Source organism: Vulpes lagopus, chromosome 21, assembly GCF_018345385.1.
Source record: "Vulpes lagopus strain Blue_001 chromosome 21, ASM1834538v1, whole genome shotgun sequence".
NCBI classification, from domain to species: Eukaryota; Metazoa; Chordata; class Mammalia; order Carnivora; family Canidae; genus Vulpes; species Vulpes lagopus.
Window position 1 is genome coordinate 3,611,787 of NC_054844.1, and position 23,675 is coordinate 3,635,461.

Consider the following 23,675-nt stretch of genomic DNA (forward strand, 5'->3'; position numbering starts at 1 on the left):
GATTATTTAGTGATTTATTTCACTTAAGGGAGAATAAAGTACATAATCTCGTGATTTCACTTTGAATTCTCTTTAGGCCAGACAGGTTTTTTTTTTAAGATTTATTTATTTATTCAGAGAGAGAGAGGCAGAGACATAGGCAGAGGGAGAAGTGGGCTCTTCACAAGAGCCTGATGTGGGACTTGATCCTGGATCCCTGGATCACAACCTCAGCTGAAGGCAGCAACCCAACCACTGAGCTACCCAGGTGTCCCCAGACAGATGTTTTTAAAAGAATTTCTAGATGCTAAAATGTAAACTGTCTTTTGCTTTTGGTTCTTAGAATAAATTAAGAGTGAGTTAATGTGAATTGCTGAAATAGTACTTTTTTTCTCCCCTTTTCTGTTTTCTTTTTTTAACTTTTAATAACATCTCTGCTTTTTGGTCTGTGGAAACTTTTGTGCTGAATATGTCCACTTAACCCTTTATTACCTGAATGTTTTTCTTTTTACTCTTTTTTTTTTTTTTTTTTAAGATTTTATTTATTTATTCAGAGAGAGAGAGGCAGAGACACAGGCAGAGGGAGAAGCAGGCTCCATGCAGGGAGCCCGATGTGGGACTTGATCAGCCTGATGTGGGACTTGATCCCGGGTCTCCAGATCACACCCCAGGCTGCAGGCAGCGCTAAACCGCTGCGCCACCAGAGCTGCCCCTTTTTCTTTTACTCTTAAGGCAGCTTATGTTAGATGGTTCTAAAGGAGTTTGCTTCCTCATTTAAATATCAAGGAACTTGTATTTCTTGTTCTCCATAATGAGTAGAAAACCTATATAGTAGCATAGGCTAGAAGCTTAGCATCTCAAATTGTGAAAATTTTCTGTGGGAAGGCCTTTGAAATTCCTGCTAGGCCATAAAAATTTAATACTTACAGTTACCTCTTATATTTAAATAGAATTTGTTATTCTCTGATAAAAGAGAAGATCTGTTTGTTATTCTGCCTCTTTTTATGATAAAAGGATAGTGGTTTTGTTCTGGAATATATTATAAGCAAGCGATTTAATTTGAAATTCTTGTTTATAGTTGCCCATTGGACGTCAGTGTGTCAATCATTACCGGCGGCTAAGGCGTCATTGTGTCTTTTCACATGAAGAACTCATTTTCAAGATGGCAGCAGATCCAGAATGTTTAGATGTGGGGCCTGGCTGCCATGGTGTGCAAAGAATTGACTCTCATGACTGAAGAAGAGACAAGATTAAGGGAGTCTGTTGTACAAATGGTGAGTTTGCAGGTCATATATTCTGTATTTGATACTGCTCAGAGAATATACTAAAAATTAAACTTGTAAAAAGAACCCATTTTCATCTTTCATCTTTGATTACTTTAGAAAGTGAACACAAAAATCACAGGTTTGGAGAAGGTATATGTGTGTATACATATGTTTACACACATACGTTTTTAAAGATTTATTTATCTCTCTAAAGAGAAAGAGCATAATAGGAAGGGGCAGAAGGAGAGAGAATCTCAAGCAGACTCTGCTGCTGAGCATGGAGCCTCACGTTCAGGCTTGATCTCACAAGATCAAGACCTGAGTTGAAACCAAGAGTTGGGGATCCCTGGGTGGCGCAGCGGTTTGGCGCCTGCCTTTGGCCCAGGGCGCGATCCTGGAGACCCGGGATCGAATCCCACATCAGGCTCCCGGTGCATGGAGCCTGCTTCTCCCTCCGCCTGTGTCTCTGCCTCTCTCTCTCTCTCTGTGTGACTATCATAAATAAATAAAGAAAAAAAAAATTTAAAAAAAAAAAAGAAACCAAGAGTTGGGTGCTTAACCAGTTGCCTGACCTAGGCATCTTGGAGGAGGTATATTTTTATACTTGTTATTTTGGGTTCTATAAATCGAAAAGTTTTAGGAATCTTCATGTCATCTCTAGATTTTAAAAAATGGAATCCTGTCACATTGAATTTCTTAGGTATATATTTATTTTTAAAAATCTTTACCTACAGTATTATTTCTTTTTTTTTTTTTTTTTTTTTTAAATTTTTATTTATTTATGATAGTCACACAGAGAGAGAGAGAAAGGCAGAGACACAGGCAGAGGGAGAAGCAGGCTCCATGCACCGGGAGCCCGACGTGGGACTCGATCCCGGGTCTCCAGGATCGTGCCCTGGGCCAAAGGCAGGCGCCAAACGGCTGCGCCACCCAGGGATCCCTACAGTATTATTTCTTTAAGAAAATTCAAATCCTTTCCTTTTCTCTGAGCTTTGAAATAGAATAAAAGTTGTGTTTCTGGTGATTTCAGCTTCCTCTTAGCAACTTGAGATTTTTTTTTTTTTTTAAGATTTTATTTATCATGAGAAACACACACACAGAGAGAGAGAGAGAGAGAGAGGCAGAGACACAAGCAGAGGGAGAAGCAGGTTCCATGCAGGGAGCCCGATGTGGGACTCAATCCCAGGTCTACAGGATCATGCCCCGGGCTGAAGGTGGCGCTAAACCGCTGAGCCACCTGGGCTGCCCGCAACTTGAGAATTTTATAATGAAACTAGATTTTTTTTCCTGACCAGATCTTTTTAAGAATTAATTTTACCCATATTTTCAAATATCTCAGATTATTATTTTAAAAAGTTAAAAGTTTTTTTAAAGATTTTTATTTTAAAGTTTTTATTTCTTTAATACTTTCCTTCCTATAAACAGGTTATTTTTCTCTTCCTACAATTTTGTGGCTTTTCAATTTCTTTTTAAAAACTTGTTTTAAAGATAACTATAATACTGAGATCTCTATATTTTTGTTTAAATGATAATGCCAATGCTATTTTGCTTTTTTGTATGAGGTGGTTATCAAAAATTAATTAGTTGTGATTATGTCATATTGGTTGGGAAAAGACTGCAAATTTATGATTCACTCTTTGACTTTATTTTTCCTTTAGTAATTTTTTTTTTTTTTTATCTCCTCTCAACATTTGGGGAGTTGTTTTGTTTTGTTTTGTTTTGTTTTGTTTTTAAGAGAGAGAGTATGCAGAGGGAGAGAGAGAATCTTACTTAGCAGGCTCTGCCCTGAGTGCAGAGCCTGATTCGGGGCTCCATCTCATGACCCTGATGTTAGGACCTTGAGATCGCAACCTGAGCAAAATCAAGAATCAGACACACAACTGACTGAGCTTCCCAGGTGCCCCAAGGAGAAATATTTTTTAGTAATTGGGTCTTATGTTTTCTGTAGGTACATAAATTTATTAAATTTCATGATTTTTGTTTCCTTGGTTAACGAATGATATGATGAGTAATCTGATCTAGTAATTTAACACTTATTATTAGGCTTAGGAAGTAACAGAAGCAAGACTGAGCTTAGGACTTTCCCTTGGGTTTGAGCTCTGATTTTTAAAATTCAACTAACATTTATTAAAATGTTTATGATTTACTTGCTTCTTGGCTTGATGTAGGTAGGAAATAGAGATAATTCAGAAATGGATTAGAGATGGTTTCTGCCTTTAATGTGTTTACTGTTATTGATGTGTGGCTGTAGGCAGCTCTTTTAATTTCACTGGGCCTAAGTTTTTTACCTGGTAAATAAGTAAAGATACTTTAGAGATTCTCTTAATAACCTCAGACAAGTTAGATGATATATGTAGGAATCTTTGAAACTCTTTAGAAGAACAGTGTGGTAGAAATGAGTTATTGCAGCCTTAGATTGGAATAAAATGATATTACTAGGTTTTATAGGTCATAGTGGGCAATCAGTTCTATTTTATGTGGCTTCTTTAGATTATAATAGTTAAGATCTGCATATCTTCTTGCCATTATTAATAAGCCATATGAGAAATGTTTAACAAGTAGATATTTATGAATTAGGAAATGAAAGAGTTGTATATTGTTAATAAACAAGATAATTGCTAATCATAAGTATAATTATTTGTTTGGGAAAGATTGTTCCTTTAAAAGAATATGCAGGGGCACCTGGGTAGCTCAGTCAGTTAAGCATCTGACTCTCAATCTCAGCTCAGGTCTTGATCTCATGGTCATGAGGTCAAGCCCAGCATTGGGCTCCCCACTGGGTTTGGAGCCTACTTAAAAAAAAAAGAGCATGGAAACACTGCTTGATTCAGAGATAGTCTTATATTCTCAAAATGTGATTCTTGTGATTATCTTCTGCCTTTCTCAAAATGGAGGTGAATTCTAAAAATTTCTTAAAGATCCGTTTTCTTATTTTTTCTTTCATATTGTAGTTTTCTTTTCTTTTCTTTTTTTTCATATCGTAGTTTTCAAATATAAACTAAAACTCTGATTTAAACCACCCAGTTCGGGATCCCTGGGTGACACAGCAGTTTGGCGCCTGCCTTTGGCCCAGGGCGCGATCCTGGAGACCCGGGATCGAATCCCACGTCGGGCTCTCGGTGCATGGAGCCTGCTTCTCCCTCTGCCTGTGTCTCTGCCTCTCTCTCTCTCTCTGTATGACTATCATAAATAAATAAAAAAAATTAAAAAAAAATAAACCACCCAGTTCTTTCACTGGACATGAGGATATAAGTTGGGGAAAAGTGGAGAGAAACATTGAGGTGGGAGGGGGAGGAGGAGCAATGGAGGGAGTGTGTGTGTGTGTATATACAGGCACACCTTGTTTTGTTGCACTTTATTGTGCTCTACATATATTGCATCTTTTTTTTTTTTTTTTTACAGTTGAGGGCTTGTGGCAACCGTGTGTCAAGACAGCAGATCTGTTAGCACCATTTTATTTATAAAATGGCACCACCATAGCATTTATTCACTTCATGTTTCTGTGTCACATTTTGGCAATTCTGGCAATATTTCAAACCTTTTTGTTATTATTTGTTGTGGTGATCTGTGATTAGTAATTATAATTTGCTGAAAGCTCTGGTGATGGTTAGCATTTTTTAGCAAGAAAGTATTTTTGAATTAAGGTGTGTACATTTTTTTTTTAGACATAATGCTATTGCATACAAAATAGACTACAATATAGTGTTGTTTTATATGCACTGGGAAACTAGAACATTCATTTGACTCACTTTATTGTAATAATTTATGGTGGTCTGGATCTGAACCCATAGGATCTTCAAGGTATGCCTATATAGTATAATGAGTGTCATGATTTGGTTAAAGAAATTTTTAGAATTTATCTTAATGAGCGTGTCTAATGATTTATGAAAAGTGATTATTTAGTGATTTATTTCACTTAAGGGAGAATAAAGTACATAATCTCGTGATTTCACTTTGAATTCTCTTTAGGCCAGACAGGTTTTTTTTTTAAGATTTATTTATTTATTCAGAGAGAGAGAGGCAGAGACATAGGCAGAGGGAGAAGTGGGCTCTTCACAAGAGCCTGATGTGGGACTTGATCCTGGATCCCTGGATCACAACCTGAGCTGAAGGCAGCAACCCAACCACTGAGCTACCCAGGTGTCCCCAGACAGATGTTTTTAAAAGAATTTCTAGATGCTAAAATGTAAACTGTCTTTTGCTTTTGGTTCTTAGAATAAATTAAGAGTGAGTTAATGTGAATTGCTGAAATAGTACTTTTTTTCTCCCCTTTTCTGTTTTCTTTTTTTAACTTTTAATAACATCTCTGCTTTTTGGTCTGTGGAAACTTTTGTGCTGAATATGTCCACTTAACCCTTTATTACCTGAATGTTTTTCTTTTTACTCTTTTTTTTTTTTTTTTTAAGATTTTATTTATTTATTCAGAGAGAGAGAGGCAGAGACACAGGCAGAGGGAGAAGCAGGCTCCATGCAGGGAGCCCGATGTGGGACTTGATCAGCCTGATGTGGGACTTGATCCCGGGTCTCCAGATCACACCCCAGGCTGCAGGCAGCGCTAAACCGCTGCGCCACCAGAGCTGCCCCTTTTTCTTTTACTCTTAAGGCAGCTTATGTTAGATGGTTCTAAAGGAGTTTGCTTCCTCATTTAAATATCAAGGAACTTGTATTTCTTGTTCTCCATAATGAGTAGAAAACCTATATAGTAGCATAGGCTAGAAGCTTAGCATCTCAAATTGTGAAAATTTTCTGTGGGAAGGCCTTTGAAATTCCTGCTAGGCCATAAAAATTTAATACTTACAGTTACCTCTTATATTTAAATAGAATTTGTTATTCTCTGATAAAAGAGAAGATCTGTTTGTTATTCTGCCTCTTTTTTATGATAAAAGGATAGTGGTTTTGTTCTGGAATATATTATAAGCAAGCGATTTAATTTGAAATTCTTGTTTATAGTTGCCCATTGGACGTCAGTGTGTCAATCATTACCGGCGGCTAAGGCGTCATTGTGTCTTTTCACATGAAGAACTCATTTTCAAGATGGCAGCAGATCCAGAATGCTTAGATGTGGGCCTGGCTGCCATGGTGTGCAAAGAATTGACTCTCATGACTGAAGAAGAGACAAGATTAAGGGAGTCTGTTGTACAAATGGTGAGTTTGCAGGTCATATATTCTGTATTTGATACTGCTCAGAGAATATACTAAAAATTAAACTTGTAAAAAGAACCCATTTTCATCTTTCATCTTTGATTACTTTAGAAAGTGAACACAAAAATCACAGGTTTGGAGAAGGTATATGTGTGTATACATATGTTTACACACATACGTTTTTAAAGATTTATTTATCTCTCTAAAGAGAAAGAGCATAATAGGAAGGGGCAGAAGGAGAGAGAATCTCAAGCAGACTCTGCTGCTGAGCATGGAGCCTCACGTTCAGGCTTGATCTCACAAGATCAAGACCTGAGTTGAAACCAAGAGTTGGGGATCCCTGGGTGGCGCAGCGGTTTGGCGCCTGCCTTTGGCCCAGGGCGCGATCCTGGAGACCCGGGATCGAATCCCACATCAGGCTCCCGGTGCATGGAGCCTGCTTCTCCCTCCGCCTGTGTCTCTGCCTCTCTCTCTCTCTCTGTGTGACTATCATAAATAAATAAAGAAAAAAAAAATTTAAAAAAAAAAAGAAACCAAGAGTTGGGTGCTTAACCAGTTGCCTGACCTAGGCATCTTGGAGGAGGTATATTTTTATACTTGTTATTTTGGGTTCTATAAATCGAAAAGTTTTAGGAATCTTCATGTCATCTCTAGATTTTAAAAAATGGAATCCTGTCACATTGAATTTCTTAGGTATATATTTATTTTTAAAAATCTTTACCTACAGTATTATTTCTTTTTTTTTTTTTTTTTTTTTTTAAATTTTTATTTATTTATGATAGTCACACAGAGAGAGAGAGAAAGGCAGAGACACAGGCAGAGGGAGAAGCAGGCTCCATGCACCGGGAGCCCGACGTGGGACTCGATCCCGGGTCTCCAGGATCGTGCCCTGGGCCAAAGGCAGGCGCCAAACGGCTGCGCCACCCAGGGATCCCTACAGTATTATTTCTTTAAGAAAATTCAAATCCTTTCCTTTTCTCTGAGCTTTGAAATAGAATAAAAGTTGTGTTTCTGGTGATTTCAGTTGTCACATTGTATTGATCTGTTTTTTTTTTTTTTTTTTTTTCCTCCTTCTAAATAATTTAATGATGTAGTGAGTAGGAAGTACTGAATAACCAAGTGTCGGGATTTCTTCTTTTTCTTTTTTAACTTCCTGTTTGGAAGCTAGTTCAATTTCTGATGGAGTTCCTTATAGTGGTGGTAGCTGGGCAGGGGATGGCCATACCCTTCCCACAAGTGCTGGGATTTTGAATGCTTAGAATAAACTAAATCTTTGTCACAATCAAGATAATGAACATATCACCTTCAAAAGTTTTCTTATGCCCCTTTGTGATCCTTCCTCCTTATCCCATTCCCCGTCTTCGCTGATCCCAATTGCACCCCTACCAGGAAAACACCAGTCTACTTTCTTTAGTGTGCCCTTTTAAAAAGTGTCTTATTTAAATTTTAATTTAAAAGTATAAACTTTATACCTTTTTTTTACTTTCTTTCACTTAACAGAATTACTTTGAGATTCATTTATGTTTTTCCATGTGTTAGTTGTTTATTCCTTTTAATTGCCAAGTATTATATCTTCACTTATGGACATTTTAATTGTTTTTAACTTGCTTTTTATGATTAAGCTGCTGTGAACATTTCTGAACAAATTTCTATGTTGACATATGCTTTCATTTCTCTTGGATAAATACTAGAATGGAACGGCTGGGTCATATGACATGTGTATGTTTAATTTTTTCTAAAAACTGCCAAATTGTATTCCAAAGCAGTTTTTACAGTTCTGCCAGGAATAGGAGAGTTCCACTTGTCCTGCAGTCTCACTGACACTTGGAATTTTAACTTTAGATGTTCTAATAGGTTTGTCATGGTCGTTCATCATGGTTTTAATTTTAGTGACTAATGATTTTGAATACCTTCTATGTGCTTAGTTACTGTCTACGTATCTTTGAGGGAAGATTCTGTTCAAATCTTTTGCCCAACTTTTAAAACTTGGGTTGTTATTGAATTTTGAGAGTTCTTTGTATATTTTAGATATAAATTCTTTATTAAATAGGTGATATGACAATATTTTCTTCCAGTATGGCTTGTCTTTTTTTTGAAGAACAGAAGTTTCTTTGGTTTATCAATTTTTTCTTTTGTGGCTTGTGCTTTTGGTAATATCTAAGAAATCTTTGCTTAACTCAAGATCATAAAAATTTTCTCGTATGTTTTCCAGAAATTTTACAGTTTTAGCTTATACATTTACATGTAGGGTCATTTCAAGTTAATTTTTGTATATGGAGTGAGGTATAGATCAAAATTTGTTTTCCTGCATATGTCACTTATGATTTTAAGCCCTTTTCTGAGAATACTAATTTGAGATCTCCTGTTCTGGCTTAATTGGTTTTATTTTTATTTTTATTTTATTTATTTATTCATAAGAGACACAGAAAGAGAGAGGCAGAGACACAGGCAAAGGGAGAAGCAGGCTCCATGGAGAGAGCCTGATGAGGGACTCGATCCTGGGACTCTGGGATCATGCCCTGAGGCAAAGGCAGACACTTCAGCTGCTGAGCCATCCAGGCATCTCAGAATCTTAAAAAATAAATAAAATAAGCAATTTCAAAATACTATGTTAAATTTGAAGCTAGCAGAAGTTGGTTCATGAGGATTAAGAAAGAAATCATCTCTGTATCACAAAATGCAAGGTGAAGCCGCTAGTTATCCAGGAGATCTAACTATGTTCATCAATGAAGGTGGCTACACTAAGTGCAGATTTTCAATATAGATGAAACCACCTTCTTTTGGAAGAAAATGCCATCTAGGACTTCCATAGCTTGAGAGAAGTTAATGCCTGGCTTTGAAGTTTCAAAGGAGAGGATGACTCTTGTTAGAGACTAATATAGCTGATAACTTTAAGTTGAAGCCAGTGCTCATTTGCCATTCTGAAAATCTCAGAGTCCTAGGAATTGTGCTAAATCTAACTCTGTGTTCTATAACTGGAACAACAAACCCTGGATGACAGTATATCTGTTTGCAGATGGTTTGGACCTAGTGTTCAGAGAAAAAGGTCCTGCTCATTGACAATGCATCTAGTCACCTAAGAGCTGTGATGGTGTTCAACAAGATTAATGTTTTCATGCCTGCTAACAGAACATCTGTTATTAAGCCTGTGGATTAAGGAGTAATTCGACTTTCAGGTCTTATTATTTAAGAAATACATTTTGTTTTGTTTTGTTTTGTTTTTTTGTTTTTTTTTAATTTTTTAAATTTTTATTTATTTATGATAGTCACAGAGAGAGAGAGAGAGGCAGAGACACAGGCGGAGGGAGAAGCAGGCTCTATGCACCGGGAGCCCGACGTGGGACTCGATCCCGGGTCTCCAGGATCGCGCCCCGGGCCAAAGGCAGGCGCCAAACCGCTGCGCCACCCAGGGATCCCAAGAAATACATTTTGTAAGGCTTTAGCTGCCGTGAATAGTGATTCTTCTGATGGATCTAGGCAGAGTACATTGAAAATCTTCTGGAAAAGATTCACTGTTCTAGATGTCATTAAGAACATCTGTGATAGGGGATCCCTGGGTGGCTCAGCGGTTTAGCGCCTGCCTTTGGCCTAGGGCCCAATCCTGGAGTCCCGGGATCGAGTTCCGCGTCGGGCTCCCGGCGTGGAAACTGCTTCTCCCTCCTCCTGTGTCTCTGCCTCTCTCTCTCTCTATATGTATATCATAAATAAATGAGTAAATCTTAAAAAAAAAAAAAAAAGAACATCTGTGATAGATGAAACAAGGTCCAAATAACATGAACAGGAGTTTGGAAGAAGTTTCCAGTCTTGGCATGGATGACTTTGAGGTGTTCAAGACTTCATTGGTGGAAGTAACTGCAGATTGGGTGGAAATAGCAAGAGAACTAGACTTAGAAGTAGAGCCTGAAGATATGACTGAATTGCTACAATCTCATGATAAAACTTTAGGAAATGAGGTGCTGCTTCTTATGGATGAGCAAAGAAAGTGGTTTCTTGAGATGGAATCTACTGCTGGTGAAGATGCTATAAAGATTATTGAAACGATGACAAGGGATTTTAGAATATTACATAAAATTAGTGGATAAAGCAGTGGCAGAGTTTGAGGATTGACTACAATTTTGAAAGAAGTTCTAATTGTGGGTAAAATGCTGTCAAACAGCATTGCATGCTACAGAGAAGTCGCATGGGAAAGAAAGCGATGATATAGCAGACTCCATTGTTGTCTTTTTTTTTTTTTTTTAAGATTTTATTTATTTATTCGTGAGAGGCACAGAGAGAGAGAGAAGAGAGAGGCAGAGACACAGGCAGAGGGAAAAGCAGGCTCCATGCAGGGAGCCTGATGTGGGACTTGATCCCAGGACTCTAGGATCACACTCTGGGCTGAAGGCAGGGGCGAAACTGCTGAGCCACCGAGGGATCCCCTGTTGTTGTCTTTTTTTTTTTTTTTAATTCAGAATTTTAATTATGTACCTAAATAGCAACATGAGAACTAGGAGTTCTAATGCTGGACATTATCTCTAGGTGAAAGGATTTCTGATTAGTCCACTGGTAGTATGGTATCACCCAAGATAACAAAGAAGCCTCGTATAGTTTTTCCTGAAGAAGAAAGCCAATTTACTACATTCAGTACTGACTTCTCTGCCATTTTTCTGTAGAAAATGTATGGAGTTTCCAATGTTTACCTATAACTGACTAAAATGGGCAGAGCATGGAGCATTCTACTTATTTCCAGGTGAATTCTTCACATTTCCTGGCTTTTGAAAGTTCTCCTTCCACAAATCTTCTACAACTATGTATCCACAAATCTTATACAACCCCAGTCATATAATTTTTCCCCACTGACCTGGACAAATACGATGGCTTGTTGTGGATAATAAAGAGAGGCAGCTAGTCCCATGAACCCAGGTGGATACACCAGCTTCTTTATTTTTGACCCTCTAGCCAAAAGAAGTCCAACAATGCCAGCAAAACCAATAACACCAAGTCTTGGAAAAAATCCAGGAGGTGCATTTTGGAGATATTCATAGCTGTCTAACCCCCATTGAACCAAACTCTGCATCTTGGGCTTTGTTTGTGAGTACATTTCCTGACACCAACTTGTATATGGCTCGCAATAATGTCGGAAATGTGAAATGCTTTCTTCAAGTTGGGTCCTTGGCTCCTCCACATATTTAGATTGACCCTCAGGAACCGAGTAGAGTGAAAGCTCATTAACTTTCACAGAAGTTTTGTGAGGTGAGTCCCTTTTAGGTGACGCATAGACTTTAAAGGTGAGCAGACTCAGGCTGGCTGGCCCCACAGACCTCTGAATTACCTTGAACATCTTGCTGGCAGAGGTGGCTCCGGTGGGGTCCTGTTGTTGTCTTAAGTAGGCTGCACGCCCACTGTGGGGCTTGGACTCAGGACCCTGAGATTGAGAGTTGTGTGCTCTACCAGCTGAACCAGCCAGGTGGCCCAGACTCCATTGTTTTATTATAAGAAATTGCCACAGCAGCCCCATACCTTCAGCTACCACCATCCTGATCAGCAGCAGGTTGATCAACATGGAGGCAAGATCCTCCATCAGCAAAAAGACCAACTTGCTTAAAGGCTCAGATGATGTTGAGCATTTTTTAGCAATAAAGTATTTTTTAATTAAGGTGTGTACATTGCTTTTTTAGACATAATACTATTGTATACTTGATAGGCTACGGTATAGGATAAATAAAACTTTCATATGTGCTGAGAAAACAGAAAGTTCATTTAACACACAGAGAGGCAGAGACATAGGTGGAGGGAGAAGCAGGCTCCCTGTGGGGAGCCTGATGCGGGACTTTATCCCAGGGCCCTGGAATCACGCCCCAAGCCAAAGGTAGACACAACCGCTGAGCCACCCAGGTGACCCTGATCAAATTTCTTTCTAAGGACTCTTTTTTCTATAAACTTAGCTTCTTCCTGCGCCCTTGAGACACTGATCTCCATTCTTTCTTTGCATATTGTGTACTTGTCTCTCCTATCTTGAAAAAAGTCATTTTATTTCCTCCCAAAAAACTTCTGGAGTGGTTTTCTGTGGTCAGTACCCTCATATCCTTTTTGTCCCTTTATCATCACTGTCATTCTGACTTTCAGAGTTTGCTAGTGACTTTATCACCAAGTCTCATTATTCTTTGTCATCTATCCCTGTGACCTCTTTTTGCACTATATATTGCTGCTTTGTTCCTTTCCCTCACACTTGCTTTACTGCTTCTTCAGCCTCTGATGACACTTGCCAGTCACCTTTTTAAAAAAAGACTTATTTATTAGAGCAAACTGGGGGAGGGACAAAGAGAAGGAGAGAGAGAATCCACAAGCAGGCTCCCTGCTGAGTGAGGACCCTGAGATCATGGGCTGAGTTGAAACCAAGAGTCGGCCTCTCAGCCAACTGAGTCACCCTGGTGCCCCTTGCCAGTCACTTTTAATTATTTTCCTTATCCTCCTCAACTACCAGTGTTTGCAGGGTGCAGCCTTTGACCTTTTATTGTTTTCCTTTTGTGTTCCTTTTCAAGGAGTTCTTAGCCTTTCTTAGGATTTTACCTTGTGGCTTTATTTTTCAGATCTTAATGTTTCCTCCTACTATGTGCAAACACAGGAATTATTGTCACTTTGAGAGGGGTGTCATTTCCAGTCACCCATTTGTAATCCAAGCCTCTCTGGGATTACATTTATTTTTCTTTAGCTTTTTGTCATCTCACTTTCAGCACCTGAGATAGAATATCATCATCTCCTCTCCATCTCTACCTTTTCAGGAATTACTAATTGCCAGTAAGTGTTAGGATCATTATGTAAAAACTTAATGTGATCCTTAACTCATCTGTCTCTTTCATAGTCATCTGCTGTCTGGTTTGAAGTTTTTGTTTATTTTGGCAATGACTCTTTCACTTCCAGTCCCCCCCCCCCCTTTTTTTCTTTATTGGTACCATTTGGTTCCATTCCTTAATTTTCTCACCTTCAGGACAGCCCCGGTGGCGCAGTGGTTTAGCGCCACCTGCAGCCTGGGGCATGGTCCTGGAGACCCGGGATCGAGTCCCACATCAGGCTCCCTGCATGGAGCCTGCTTCTCCCTCTGCCTGTGTCTCTGTCTCTGTCTCTGTCTCTCTCTCTCCCTCCCTCTCCGTGTGTGTCTCTCATTAATAAATAAATAAAATCTAAAAAAAATTTTTTTTAAATAAAAATTTTCTCACCTTCATTATTTCAGATAGCCTTTTAATTTTTTCTCCATTCCCTCCTAATAATTTATGATTTTCTAAGCTATATAATTTCCAGCACTACAAGGAAAAATTGTTCTGTGATAGAAAAACTTGGGAAATGGTAGATTAAGAAAAAAGTAAATGGGGAAAAATAATAAATGGGATTCTTTACTGTAAAACTTCCATGATATGCTGGTGTTCATTGTTAATCTCTTAAGTTGGGTGGGATATGGGATATAGTAATACATAGCATCTCCCCATAGACAACTTATTTATTTTTTTTGTAGAATATCTTCCAGGACTAGTAGTTCCTGGAGCATACTTTAGAATTTGGTATAAAATTTCTTGATGTATTTTTTTTTTAAGATTTATTTATTTAGGGGTGCCTGGATGGCTTAGTCTGTTAAGTGTCTGCCTCTGGCTCAGGTCATGATTTCAGGATCCTGGGATCAAGCCCCATATTAGGTTCCCTGCTTAGTGAGGAGTCTGCTTCTCCTTCTCCCCCCGCCCCCCCTCCCAAGCTTGTGTTCTCTCTTTGTGTCTCAAATAAATAAAATCTGCAGAGAGAGAGAAAGGGCAAGTGAGCAAATGAGTAGAGGGGAAAAGGGTCAGAGGGAGAGGGAGAATCCCAAGCAGACTCCCTACTGAGTGTGGAGCCTGATGTAGGCTCGATCCCACAACCCCTAAGATCATGACCTGAGCTGAAATCAAGAGTTGCTCGCGTAACTAACTGAACTACCCAGGTGCCCCAAATGTCTTGATGTATTAATGAATATCCTGTTTGCCAGCTGTTCTGAAGCTGTGTAAATTCTTGTAAGCTAAGAAATACCTGCAGTTGGGGATCCCTGGGTGGCGCAGCGGTTTGGCGCCTGCCTTTGGCCCAGGGCGCGATCCTGGAGACCCGGGATCGAATCCCACGTCGGGCTCCCGGTGCATGGAGCCTGCTTCTCCCTCTGCCTGTGTCTCTGGCTCTGTCTCTGCTTGTGTCTCTGGCTCTGTCTCTCCTTCTATCTCTCAAGAATAAATAAATAAAATATTTAAAAAAAAAAAAAAAGAAATACCTGCAGTTTATTTTGGAACCATTTTTACATGAAATAATTTTTTCCCCCACCCCCCCCCTACATGAAATAATTTTAAAAGCAAATATTAAATGCTAATATGAGATGGAAAGATATGAGAGGATAGTTAAGAGACATGTAGATTAAGCCAATAATCAAAAACAAAATCTGTGTTGCAAGAACTGAATTGTGTCTGCCAGTGAATAAATTACTGGGTTTTTCCCTTGTGTAAGTGAAAAAAGTTTGCTCTCATAGTGGAATTAGGTTTTATAAGTACCTTTCTCAAATAAGTAGTAACTTTAAAGAGAACCTTTATGTATTAAATGGGAGTCTTTATAAAATGCACTTTAAAAGCTCTTATTTCTTAAGCTGGAAGACTGAATTTAACTTTGTTTTTGACGTCTTGCTGAAGTAGATTATATTTTGATTTGCATAGTTTAAGTAATTTTTATTACTTTATCTTTGCATATGTTTGTATTTATCAGTGTTATTTTCAGATCATTGATACTAATATATATCTGTATTTAGGATTCAAGGGTATATTGTCCCTGGGACAAAAGAAGTTTTTTAAAATTTTTTTCTTATTATAAGGAGAAGACAAAATCCTGTGAAAAGAAATATATAGCTTCATGAATTGTAACATAGTAAACTTTGTTGTCATTACAATTCTGGTCAAGAAATTGAACTTTGAAAAAAAAAAAAAAAAGAAATTGAACTTTGTTAGCCACCCCAAAGTACCCCCCAATTATAATTTCCTTCCTTCCCCTCAAAAATGGTTATTTTGTCCTTTGTAGTAGTAAATTCCCTGCATTTAAAAGAATAATTGTTATCAGTCAAATGTATTCTTACACACCAAGGTTTAGTCTTTCCCATTTTTAAAGAATCAAGAATGATTAATTTTAGAAAATATTTTGATGTGGCATCGTACCTCCCATGTTTATAGCTTAAGTCAGATTTACCTGTAGAAAAAAATTTAATAATTTGAAGTTATTTGATGCTTGAGAGTCTAGGACCTGGTGTAGTGACATGAACTATATTTCAGGGTGTCCTAATGTCTGAAGAAGAAGTGTTTGAACTTGTTCCTGATGATGAGCGACAGTGTTCGGCATGCAGAACCACATGTTTTCTCTCTGCTCTCACGTGCTCCTGTAATCCCGAGCGGCTTGTGTGTCTCTACCATCCAAATGATCTGTGCCCCTGCCCCATGCAGAAGAAATGTCTTAGGTAGCCGTAAGTTTCTTGAAAAACTTGTTACTTCTTTTAAAACCAAGTGCGCTGTTCTTTGTAATTCCTCTTTCCCGTGTATGCACTGGTAACTTTTCCTTGTCTCTCTGTGTCCCTGCTGAGGACTAGTCCTTTAAAGTTGGCCTTAAATTTGGCATCTAATGTTAGTTTTTTTTATCAGTTGATTTCACATGTTCCCTGTCTCTTCCTGTGTTAAAACTCTGTGGATGGCTTGGATTTAAGACCCTGTTACCTTGGTAATTGTATTAAGCTGATTGTACTTAAAATTTATTTTCAAATTGTTGGTTTTTGCAAAGTTCTTGATTTTTCTGGCTTTTTGTTTATTTTGTCTTGTTTTTCTTTGGTTTTAGATACCGCTACCCATTAGAGGACCTCCCTTCTCTTCTATATGGTGTGAAGGTCAGGGCACAGTCCTATGACACTTGGGTCAGCCGTGTTACAGAAGCTTTATCTGCCAACTTCAACCACAAAAAAGGTTAAGTTTCCTCCTTTTGTATGCATACACTGAAATTACTGTCACATTGAAAGAGGCCTTGTTTTGTGTGCTTTTTCTCCATTAAGGAACAGCCTAGGCCTCAGGTGAGATTGGTGACTAATGGGTTGGTTGACTAACTACAGATTTACTTTTCTTTTTGAGAATCTTCTTTTACTTAAAAAGTTAATACAAAATGGGATAGATAGCTAACTTGCAGTAGATACGTGTCTTGGGGAGCCACTGATAACAATGGACTAACACTAAAGGTTAATTAAGAATGAGGAATTTCCTTCCTGGAGAGAAATTGTTTTTAAGGTTTAGGAATGAGCTCCTGCTCTTAAGCTTCTATTGCACTGATGAGATTTTCACAGCTGCGATGTTTCCACTAATAGAGCGATGACTAACTTGAGAGAGGTTGGTGAGTATTTTTAAATGGTTTTTGATGTCTGTGGTCATAGTATATAGCTTTATTTTTACAGATTTGATTGAATTGCGGGTAATGCTGGAAGATGCTGAGGATAGGAAATATCCAGAGAATGATCTCTTTAGAAAACTCAGGGATGCTGTAAAAGAAGCTGAGACTTGCGCTTCTGTGGCTCAGCTGCTTCTGAGCAAAAAGCAGAAGCACAGGTAAGATGAAGAAGAGCTCTCCAGTAGTTTCCTGTGGGTTTCCTGGTTTTGTCTGTCTTTCTTTCAGGGTAAAAGCCAAAAACTTAACTGGCCTCTTGTGGTGGCCATTTCCGTCCCTCCTCCAGTCATGTCCCAATCTTATCTCCTCCTTCTCTTCCTTTCTTGCTCTACTTTGCATTCTTCTTACCTTTTGTGCTTTTCATACCCACCACATACATTTCTGTTTAGGGCCTTTGCACTTTTTCTTCGTGCTCTGAGTGCTCTTCCCTGATACCTAGGTGACTAGGTATCACTCACTTCTTTCAGGCCTTTTTCAGATATCTGACACATTCTTGAAGAGGTCTTCCCTGAGAACCCTGTATAAAATTTCATTGCAACCTTTTTATTCTTTCCTGCTCTCTTTTTCTCCTAGCCCTGTCACTTCCTGATACACTATTTATTGTCTCCTCCTTTCTTTTCCCAATCCCACTAGAACACATACTAGACTAGAATGTTGGAGATTTTTTTATCCTCTTTTCATTATTGTTTCTTGTGCTTAGAACAATGTCTGGCTTATACTGGATGTGCAATCAATATGTGTAAGTAAATGATACTACATGCTGAAGGCAGGTGGCAGTAAAGAGTAATAACCTTGATGGATGCAGGAGAGGCTGTGTTAGAAAGGGGTGTAGAAGTATGCACCCTTGATTTAATGTAGTTATATGTGTTAAATTTTCTGTGGTATTGTTTCGTATACAAATTACTGTGTACATTTTTTAACTTACCATTTGATTAGAGAACCTTTCTTTGAGACATCGGTCAGCAAATCTTTACCTGTCATTGGGTCATTAACCCCTTTGGAGAACCTGGCAAAAGCTTAGGGACCCTTTTCTTGGAAAAATGCACATATACATATAATTATGAATCCATTTCAAGGAGATTGATCGTCCCCTAACCAAGATAAAGGTCCTTGTTCCACATTTTAAGCTTTTTGAGGTAAAAGATTTAGGTTTTTTTTTTTTTTTTTTTTTTTTTTTAAGATTTTATTTATTTATTCATGAGAGACATACAGAGAGGCAGAGATATAGGCAGAGAGAGAAGCAGACTCCATGCAGGGAGCCCAGTGTGGGACTCTTTTTTTTTTTTTTTTTTTAAGATTTTGTTTATTTATTCATGAGACACAGAGAGAGAGAGAGAGAGAGAGATCGGCAGAGACACAGGGCAGAGGGAGAAGCAGGCCCCATGCAGGGAGCCCAACGTGGGACTCGATCCCGGGTCTCCAGGATCAGGCCCTGGGCTAATGGCGGCGCTAAACCGCTGAGCCACCCGGGCTGCCCCCAATGTGGGACTTGATCCTGGGACTCCAGGATCACGCCTTGGGCCGAAGGCAGACACTCAACCGCGAGCCACCCAGGTGCCCCAAAGATTTAGTTTTATTAATGAACATAGTATTTTACTCTGAGGAATTCACTGACTGTTTCAAATGCTCAGTACTTGTATGATTGGAGGAACTATAACTTGGAGTTGAATCTTTGAATAGTTAACTAATGATTCAATTAAATCAGTTAATTGAATAACTAATTTGGAAGTGATCACCATTATAGTACAACCTCTCAAACACTCATATTCTGGGATTGCTTGGGTTATAATTCTAGAGAGACTAGCAGCCCCTTTGATATCAGATGGCTATGAATTTTTCTTACTTATGTCTCATTATTTCATATTAGGCAGAGCCCAGATAGTGGGAGGACTCGGACCAAGCTGACAGTGGAAGAATTAAAGGCCTTTGTCCAACAACTTTTTAGTCTTCCATGTGTCATCAGCCAAGCTCGACAAGTAAAGGTGGAGTATTACATTTTTTTCTTGGATAATATCCTTTGTAGTATGTGTTTCTGTTTTGGGCAAACAAAATATTGTGTCTAGACTAGTTTGTTGTTTGCTTGTTTGTTACATAAGTGCTGCTGTTTGAAGTTTTTCAGTAGGCAGTAAGAATCCCCTGGCTTTGGTCTTAGCCTTTAATTCTCCTTTTAAAATTCTGGAAACAAGAGTAGGTAGTTTAGAATTTTTTCTACATTAATTTTTGATCAGAATTCCCATATAGCATAGATGTAACTGAAATGCAAGAAAATAGTTAAAAGAATTGGAATGTATCAGTAAGTTATTAGTTCATGAGCTTTTAAAAATGTAAGCTCTGAACTTCTTAGGACCCTGGTGGTTTCTTGAATATTTCTATTCTCAGAAAGCATATATCAAATATATTAATGAGCATAGGTAGTAATTCTCTGATAGTTTGTGGTGTGTTTTGTGATTTGGCCATGGGCAGGTTATCTAAAATGATTTTTATCAAGGCTATCTTGTGAATTCTAGTATCAGTTCTGTTTCTGCTGTTATTCCATGTTGTAGGAGCATTTTGGTAGTTTACCATGCTTTCCTTCCCGAGAGGCTTTCCTCTCTGAGCGTCTGACACCACACACTCTGGTTTTCTTTGCTCATTTGCATTTCCTTCTCTCTTTTTTTTTTTAAGATTTTTAAAATTTATTCATGAGAGACACAGAGAGAGAGAGAGGTAGAGATACAGGCAGAGGGAGAAGCAGGCTCCATGCAGAGAGCCCGATGTGGGACTCGATCCCAGGTCTCCAGGATCACACCCTGGGCTGAAGGCAGCGCTAAACCACTGAGGCACCTGGGCTGCCCCCTTCTGCTTATTTTTAAACTGTATTTCTCACTTTATCTCCCATCATCTACTTTAGAGCAAGACATTTCCCTGTAAAAGCTTTTGCAGTTATCTGTCCTGCCTGAACTGCTCTTCCTCCGGATCTTCATATAGTTCCCATCTCTGGCTCCTCATTTTAATTTCAGTTCATCTCTTTTCTGTGACCACCATTGCAAAGTAATATGCCTGCCTCCTCTGGTCCTTCTCTGTTGTGTTGCCCTGTTTTATTTTCATAGCATTTAAAACTGACACATTTTATTCAGGTATTCGGTGTCTGACTGACTGTTCATATTAAAATATGTTCCATGAAGACAAGGACTTTGAATGTTTTAGTGTTGTGTGCTTAGAGCAGTTAGCTGCGTGTGAGTCTGGTGTTATTAAATATTGTTTGAATGAATTAATCATATTTTTTTTATTTTATTTTATTTTTATTTTTTAAAGATTTTATTTATTTATTCATGAGAGAGAGAGAAAGAGGCAGAGACACAGGCAGAGGGAGAAGCAGGCTCCATGCAGGGAGCCCGATGTGGGTCTCGACCCCAGGTCCCCAGGATCAAGCCCTGGGCCGAAGGCGGCGCTAAACCGCTGAGCCACCCGGGCTGCCCCAATTAATCATATTTTAAAAGTAATTCTGTGTAAGTACAGGGAAACATATTTATGTTTTTAACTATCTGGTGCTATAATGGTGAGATTATCAGACGGTTTAGAATTTGATAGTTTACCTGAACTATGTCTATTCCATACTCATTTTGTATCTCTTAAATTTGTTTTTTATTTTTATTCTTTTGACTTTTTCAGAATCTCCTGGATGATGTGGAAGAGTTTCATGAACGTGCTCAAGGGGCCATGATGGACGAAACCCCAGATTCTTCCAAACTCCAGATGTTGATAGACATGGGCTCTAGTCTGTATGTGGAGCTACCCGAATTAGCCCGACTAAAGCAAGAGCTACAGCAGGCTCGATGGTTGGATGAAGTAAGACTGACCCTGTCAGATCCACAACAGGTCACTTTGGATGTCATGAAGAAACTGATTGACTCTGGGGTGGGGTTGGCACCGCACCATGCTGTGGAGAAGGCAATGGCTGAACTACAGGAGCTCCTTACAGTCTCTGAGAGATGGGAAGAAAAGGCTAAGGTCTGCCTACAGGCAAGGTGAACACATACATTGGTGACTGTTGCCTCTTTAATAACTAAGGGTAGAACCGAAGGAGGAACACAGGGATCTGTTTCATTAAATATTTTATTAGATGTTTTACACCTTCCCTCACCAATCACAAAATTATCAAATAGGCCTGCATATAAACAGTTTCAAATATTGTGGGCATGCTAATGGAGAGTACTTTGCTAGGTACTTTAAGTAATATAAAGTAGTCTTTTGTTTAGAACCTTTCATTATTTATGCTATAGTTCAGAGCTAAGAAATGTAAAGTTCACTGCAATATTTTATTGTTAACTGAGAGGTACAAAAAAATGTTTGTTTTTTTTCTCCTCCTCAGGAGTTCAGAGGAGGAAAGGTCATTGTTATCTTTGGTGGTCAGAAGACAAACTTGAGAGAAAAGAAAGTTTAGGTAGAACTTTGAAGCGTGAGTGGGACTAAAGTGGAAGAGGAGTAAGAGAAATATTATAAGCTGAGTTTTAGGAATATATAGGGTGTGTTTAGGTGACAAAAGTTAAATGGGCTTTACTGGAGTGGAGGGTTTATGTAGGAAAGTAGTGGGAAAGAAGAAGCAAAAAAGGAGAATATTATACAGTTGCATTAGCTTTGGCATCCCATTGGATTTGTGAGATTTTAGTAAAGCATTCATTCTTGAGTGTATATCAACAAGACTGTAATGTTCTGTATGAAAGTATTTCTTCAGCTAAAATTAAGATATATGATTTCTCTTGTGAGGATGAGGAACTTGGCATACTTAGATCACATAATTACTAAATAATGCAGCTCAAATTTAAAGCCTTTTCCACTTCATTCCAAAGTCTTCATGTACTTAAATACTCTGTCAGCCATTTGTTTTGGTTGCAATTGATGGAAAAAGCCTTAGATGATTCAGTGAACATAGTGCTGTTTAGCCAAGAAAAGGCTGCATATATTTTTGCTGGATAATTTGCTCTCTAGTTGCCATGGAGGATACATATTAAAATGTATCCATAGCTTTTTCTCTTTGAAACCTTTAAATTACTCTGTGTCTTTAGATTCACAACTATTCTAGGAAGAAGCTAAATAACTTTGGGATGCAAAACTATGATTTGATATACCTGATGTAACTTACTGTAATCTACAGAATGAAATTTTATTGGTTGTGTTATTTTAAAACTTTCTCTCTCTCATTTTTCCACATTTAGTCAGTCACCAAGTTCTAATGATTTTGCCTCTGAAATGTCTTTCATCTCTGTCTTCTTCAGCTCCATTGTCACTGACTTAGTTATGGTACTTTTGTATTTTCCCTTAATCTTTGCAACTCAGTAATATTTATGGAATACCTACTACATACCAGACACTATTTCTAAGTGCTGTAGAGACAGACAGGTTAAAAGACACAAAGTCCCTCCTCTGTAATAGAGTCAACATTCTATTGGGGAGAAATAGATGAATAAGTGAGTGAATGAATGGACGAATTAATTTCAGATAATTAGTGTTCTGAAGAAAATAAAATTAATAAGGAAATAGAGGGAGAGGGGGTTTGATGAGGATAGTGGAAAATGGAATCTTTTGTTTTCTAACTCCTGTTGAAGTTAGCTTTCTGAAACATATCTACAGTATTCTTAGCCTCTTAGTATCGGTTAACTCCTGCCCACTATTTTCTCAATATCCTCCTCCTTTCCTTTTGGCCTTTTTTCCCTGCCTCTTAAATAATGTCTTTCCTCAAGATTCTGGCCCAGACCACTTCTTTTTTTCATTCTGTACATCTCCCTGGAAATTTCATCTAATTTCATGGCTACTTTGGCCATCTTTCTATCAACTCCAAATTCTCATCTATAGCAGATATTTTTCATAGATATCTTCTGCGTATTAGGTAATTCCATTGACTGTCCTGTTGATACCTCAAATTCCTCGTATCCAAAATTGGATTCATTAATTCCTTCCCATCATCTCTTCCTTTGCTTCTTTTTTCTTTGAATTATATAGCATTTTTTTCCTCCTTTAAACGGGCTTCGGAAATTAACTTTGACCTTTCCATTTCCATACCCTCAACTTTTCCCCTACAGTTAACTACCAAGCCATGTTGATTAAAGTTTCCTCAATGTTTCTCACTTTCATTCTTCTTTGGGATAGCTGGCCTAAATCATAGCCATAGGCTCTGAGACCTCACCCTGCTCTCACCCATTCTCTGCACTGCACTGGTATTTTCCTAAAATACATATGTGGCTTTTTCACTCCCCTGCTTAAAGCCCTTTACCATTTCCCATTCCCCAGGAATGGAATCAGTCATCTGATTCATAAGGCCATCTGTAATCTAGCCCCTTGCTTAAGGATCTAGCCTCATCCCTTGCCATTCTTTGCATTCTATGTTCTAAGTGGGATCACATGATCCCTCTGCTTTCCTCAGACATGCCATGTTTTCTTATCTCTGGACCTTTGAACATGCTCATTTTATTCTCCTCTTCCCTTCTGCCCATCCTCTATGTTGTACTCCTCCTCTGCCTCTGGTCCCAGCTTTCCTGACTCAGTCCTAATTAGAAATGATAAGAAAGCTTAGAAGTCATTTCTGGAAATCCTTCTTTCTTTCATCTGCCAAGTCAGTTTAGGTCCTCCTGCTGTATATTCTGATAGCATCTTACAGTGCTATTAATAATCCCCTTCCACTACGACAAGATTAAAATATCTCATGAGGCAAGGGGTCTAGCATAGTGCCTAGCATATAGTAGAATGATGAAACTGTTGCCATCCACAGTAACTTCCTATTGCTTCCATGGCAAAATTCATGTTTTTCAGGACCTCATATCTGTTTGCATCTCTCTTTCCTGTCAGATTCCTCTACTTCTTGCT

The 23,675-nt window shown here is 38.5% G+C and overlaps 2 protein-coding genes across 2 annotated transcripts in view; one reads left to right on the forward strand and one right to left on the reverse strand.

Annotated features, from left to right (window-relative positions):
• KDM5A (lysine demethylase 5A) overlaps positions 1 to 23,675 on the forward strand; it is a 96,467-nt gene that overhangs the window by 40,961 nt on the left and 31,831 nt on the right. The window contains exons 14-19 of the mRNA XM_041735559.1: positions 6,195 to 6,389; positions 15,689 to 15,870; positions 16,242 to 16,366; positions 16,846 to 16,996; positions 18,703 to 18,817; positions 20,487 to 20,842. Of these exons, the coding sequence (XP_041591493.1) occupies positions 6,195 to 6,389; positions 15,689 to 15,870; positions 16,242 to 16,366; positions 16,846 to 16,996; positions 18,703 to 18,817; positions 20,487 to 20,842 (1,124 nt within the window). The remainder of the gene's footprint in view (positions 1 to 6,194; positions 6,390 to 15,688; positions 15,871 to 16,241; positions 16,367 to 16,845; positions 16,997 to 18,702; positions 18,818 to 20,486; positions 20,843 to 23,675) is intronic.
• On the reverse strand, positions 11,173 to 11,728 carry LOC121479757 (MICOS complex subunit MIC26-like). The gene has a single exon (XM_041735558.1). It carries the CDS (start codon positions 11,704 to 11,706, stop codon positions 11,173 to 11,175), a length of 534 nt encoding a protein of 177 aa, XP_041591492.1. The 5' UTR covers positions 11,707 to 11,728.

What these genes read in the sequence shown, in the direction of transcription:
- LOC121479757 (XM_041735558.1), bottom strand. Translation starts at nt 11,706, where the DNA reads ATGTTCAAGGTAATTCAGAGGTCTGTGGGGCCAGCCAGCCTGAGTCTG.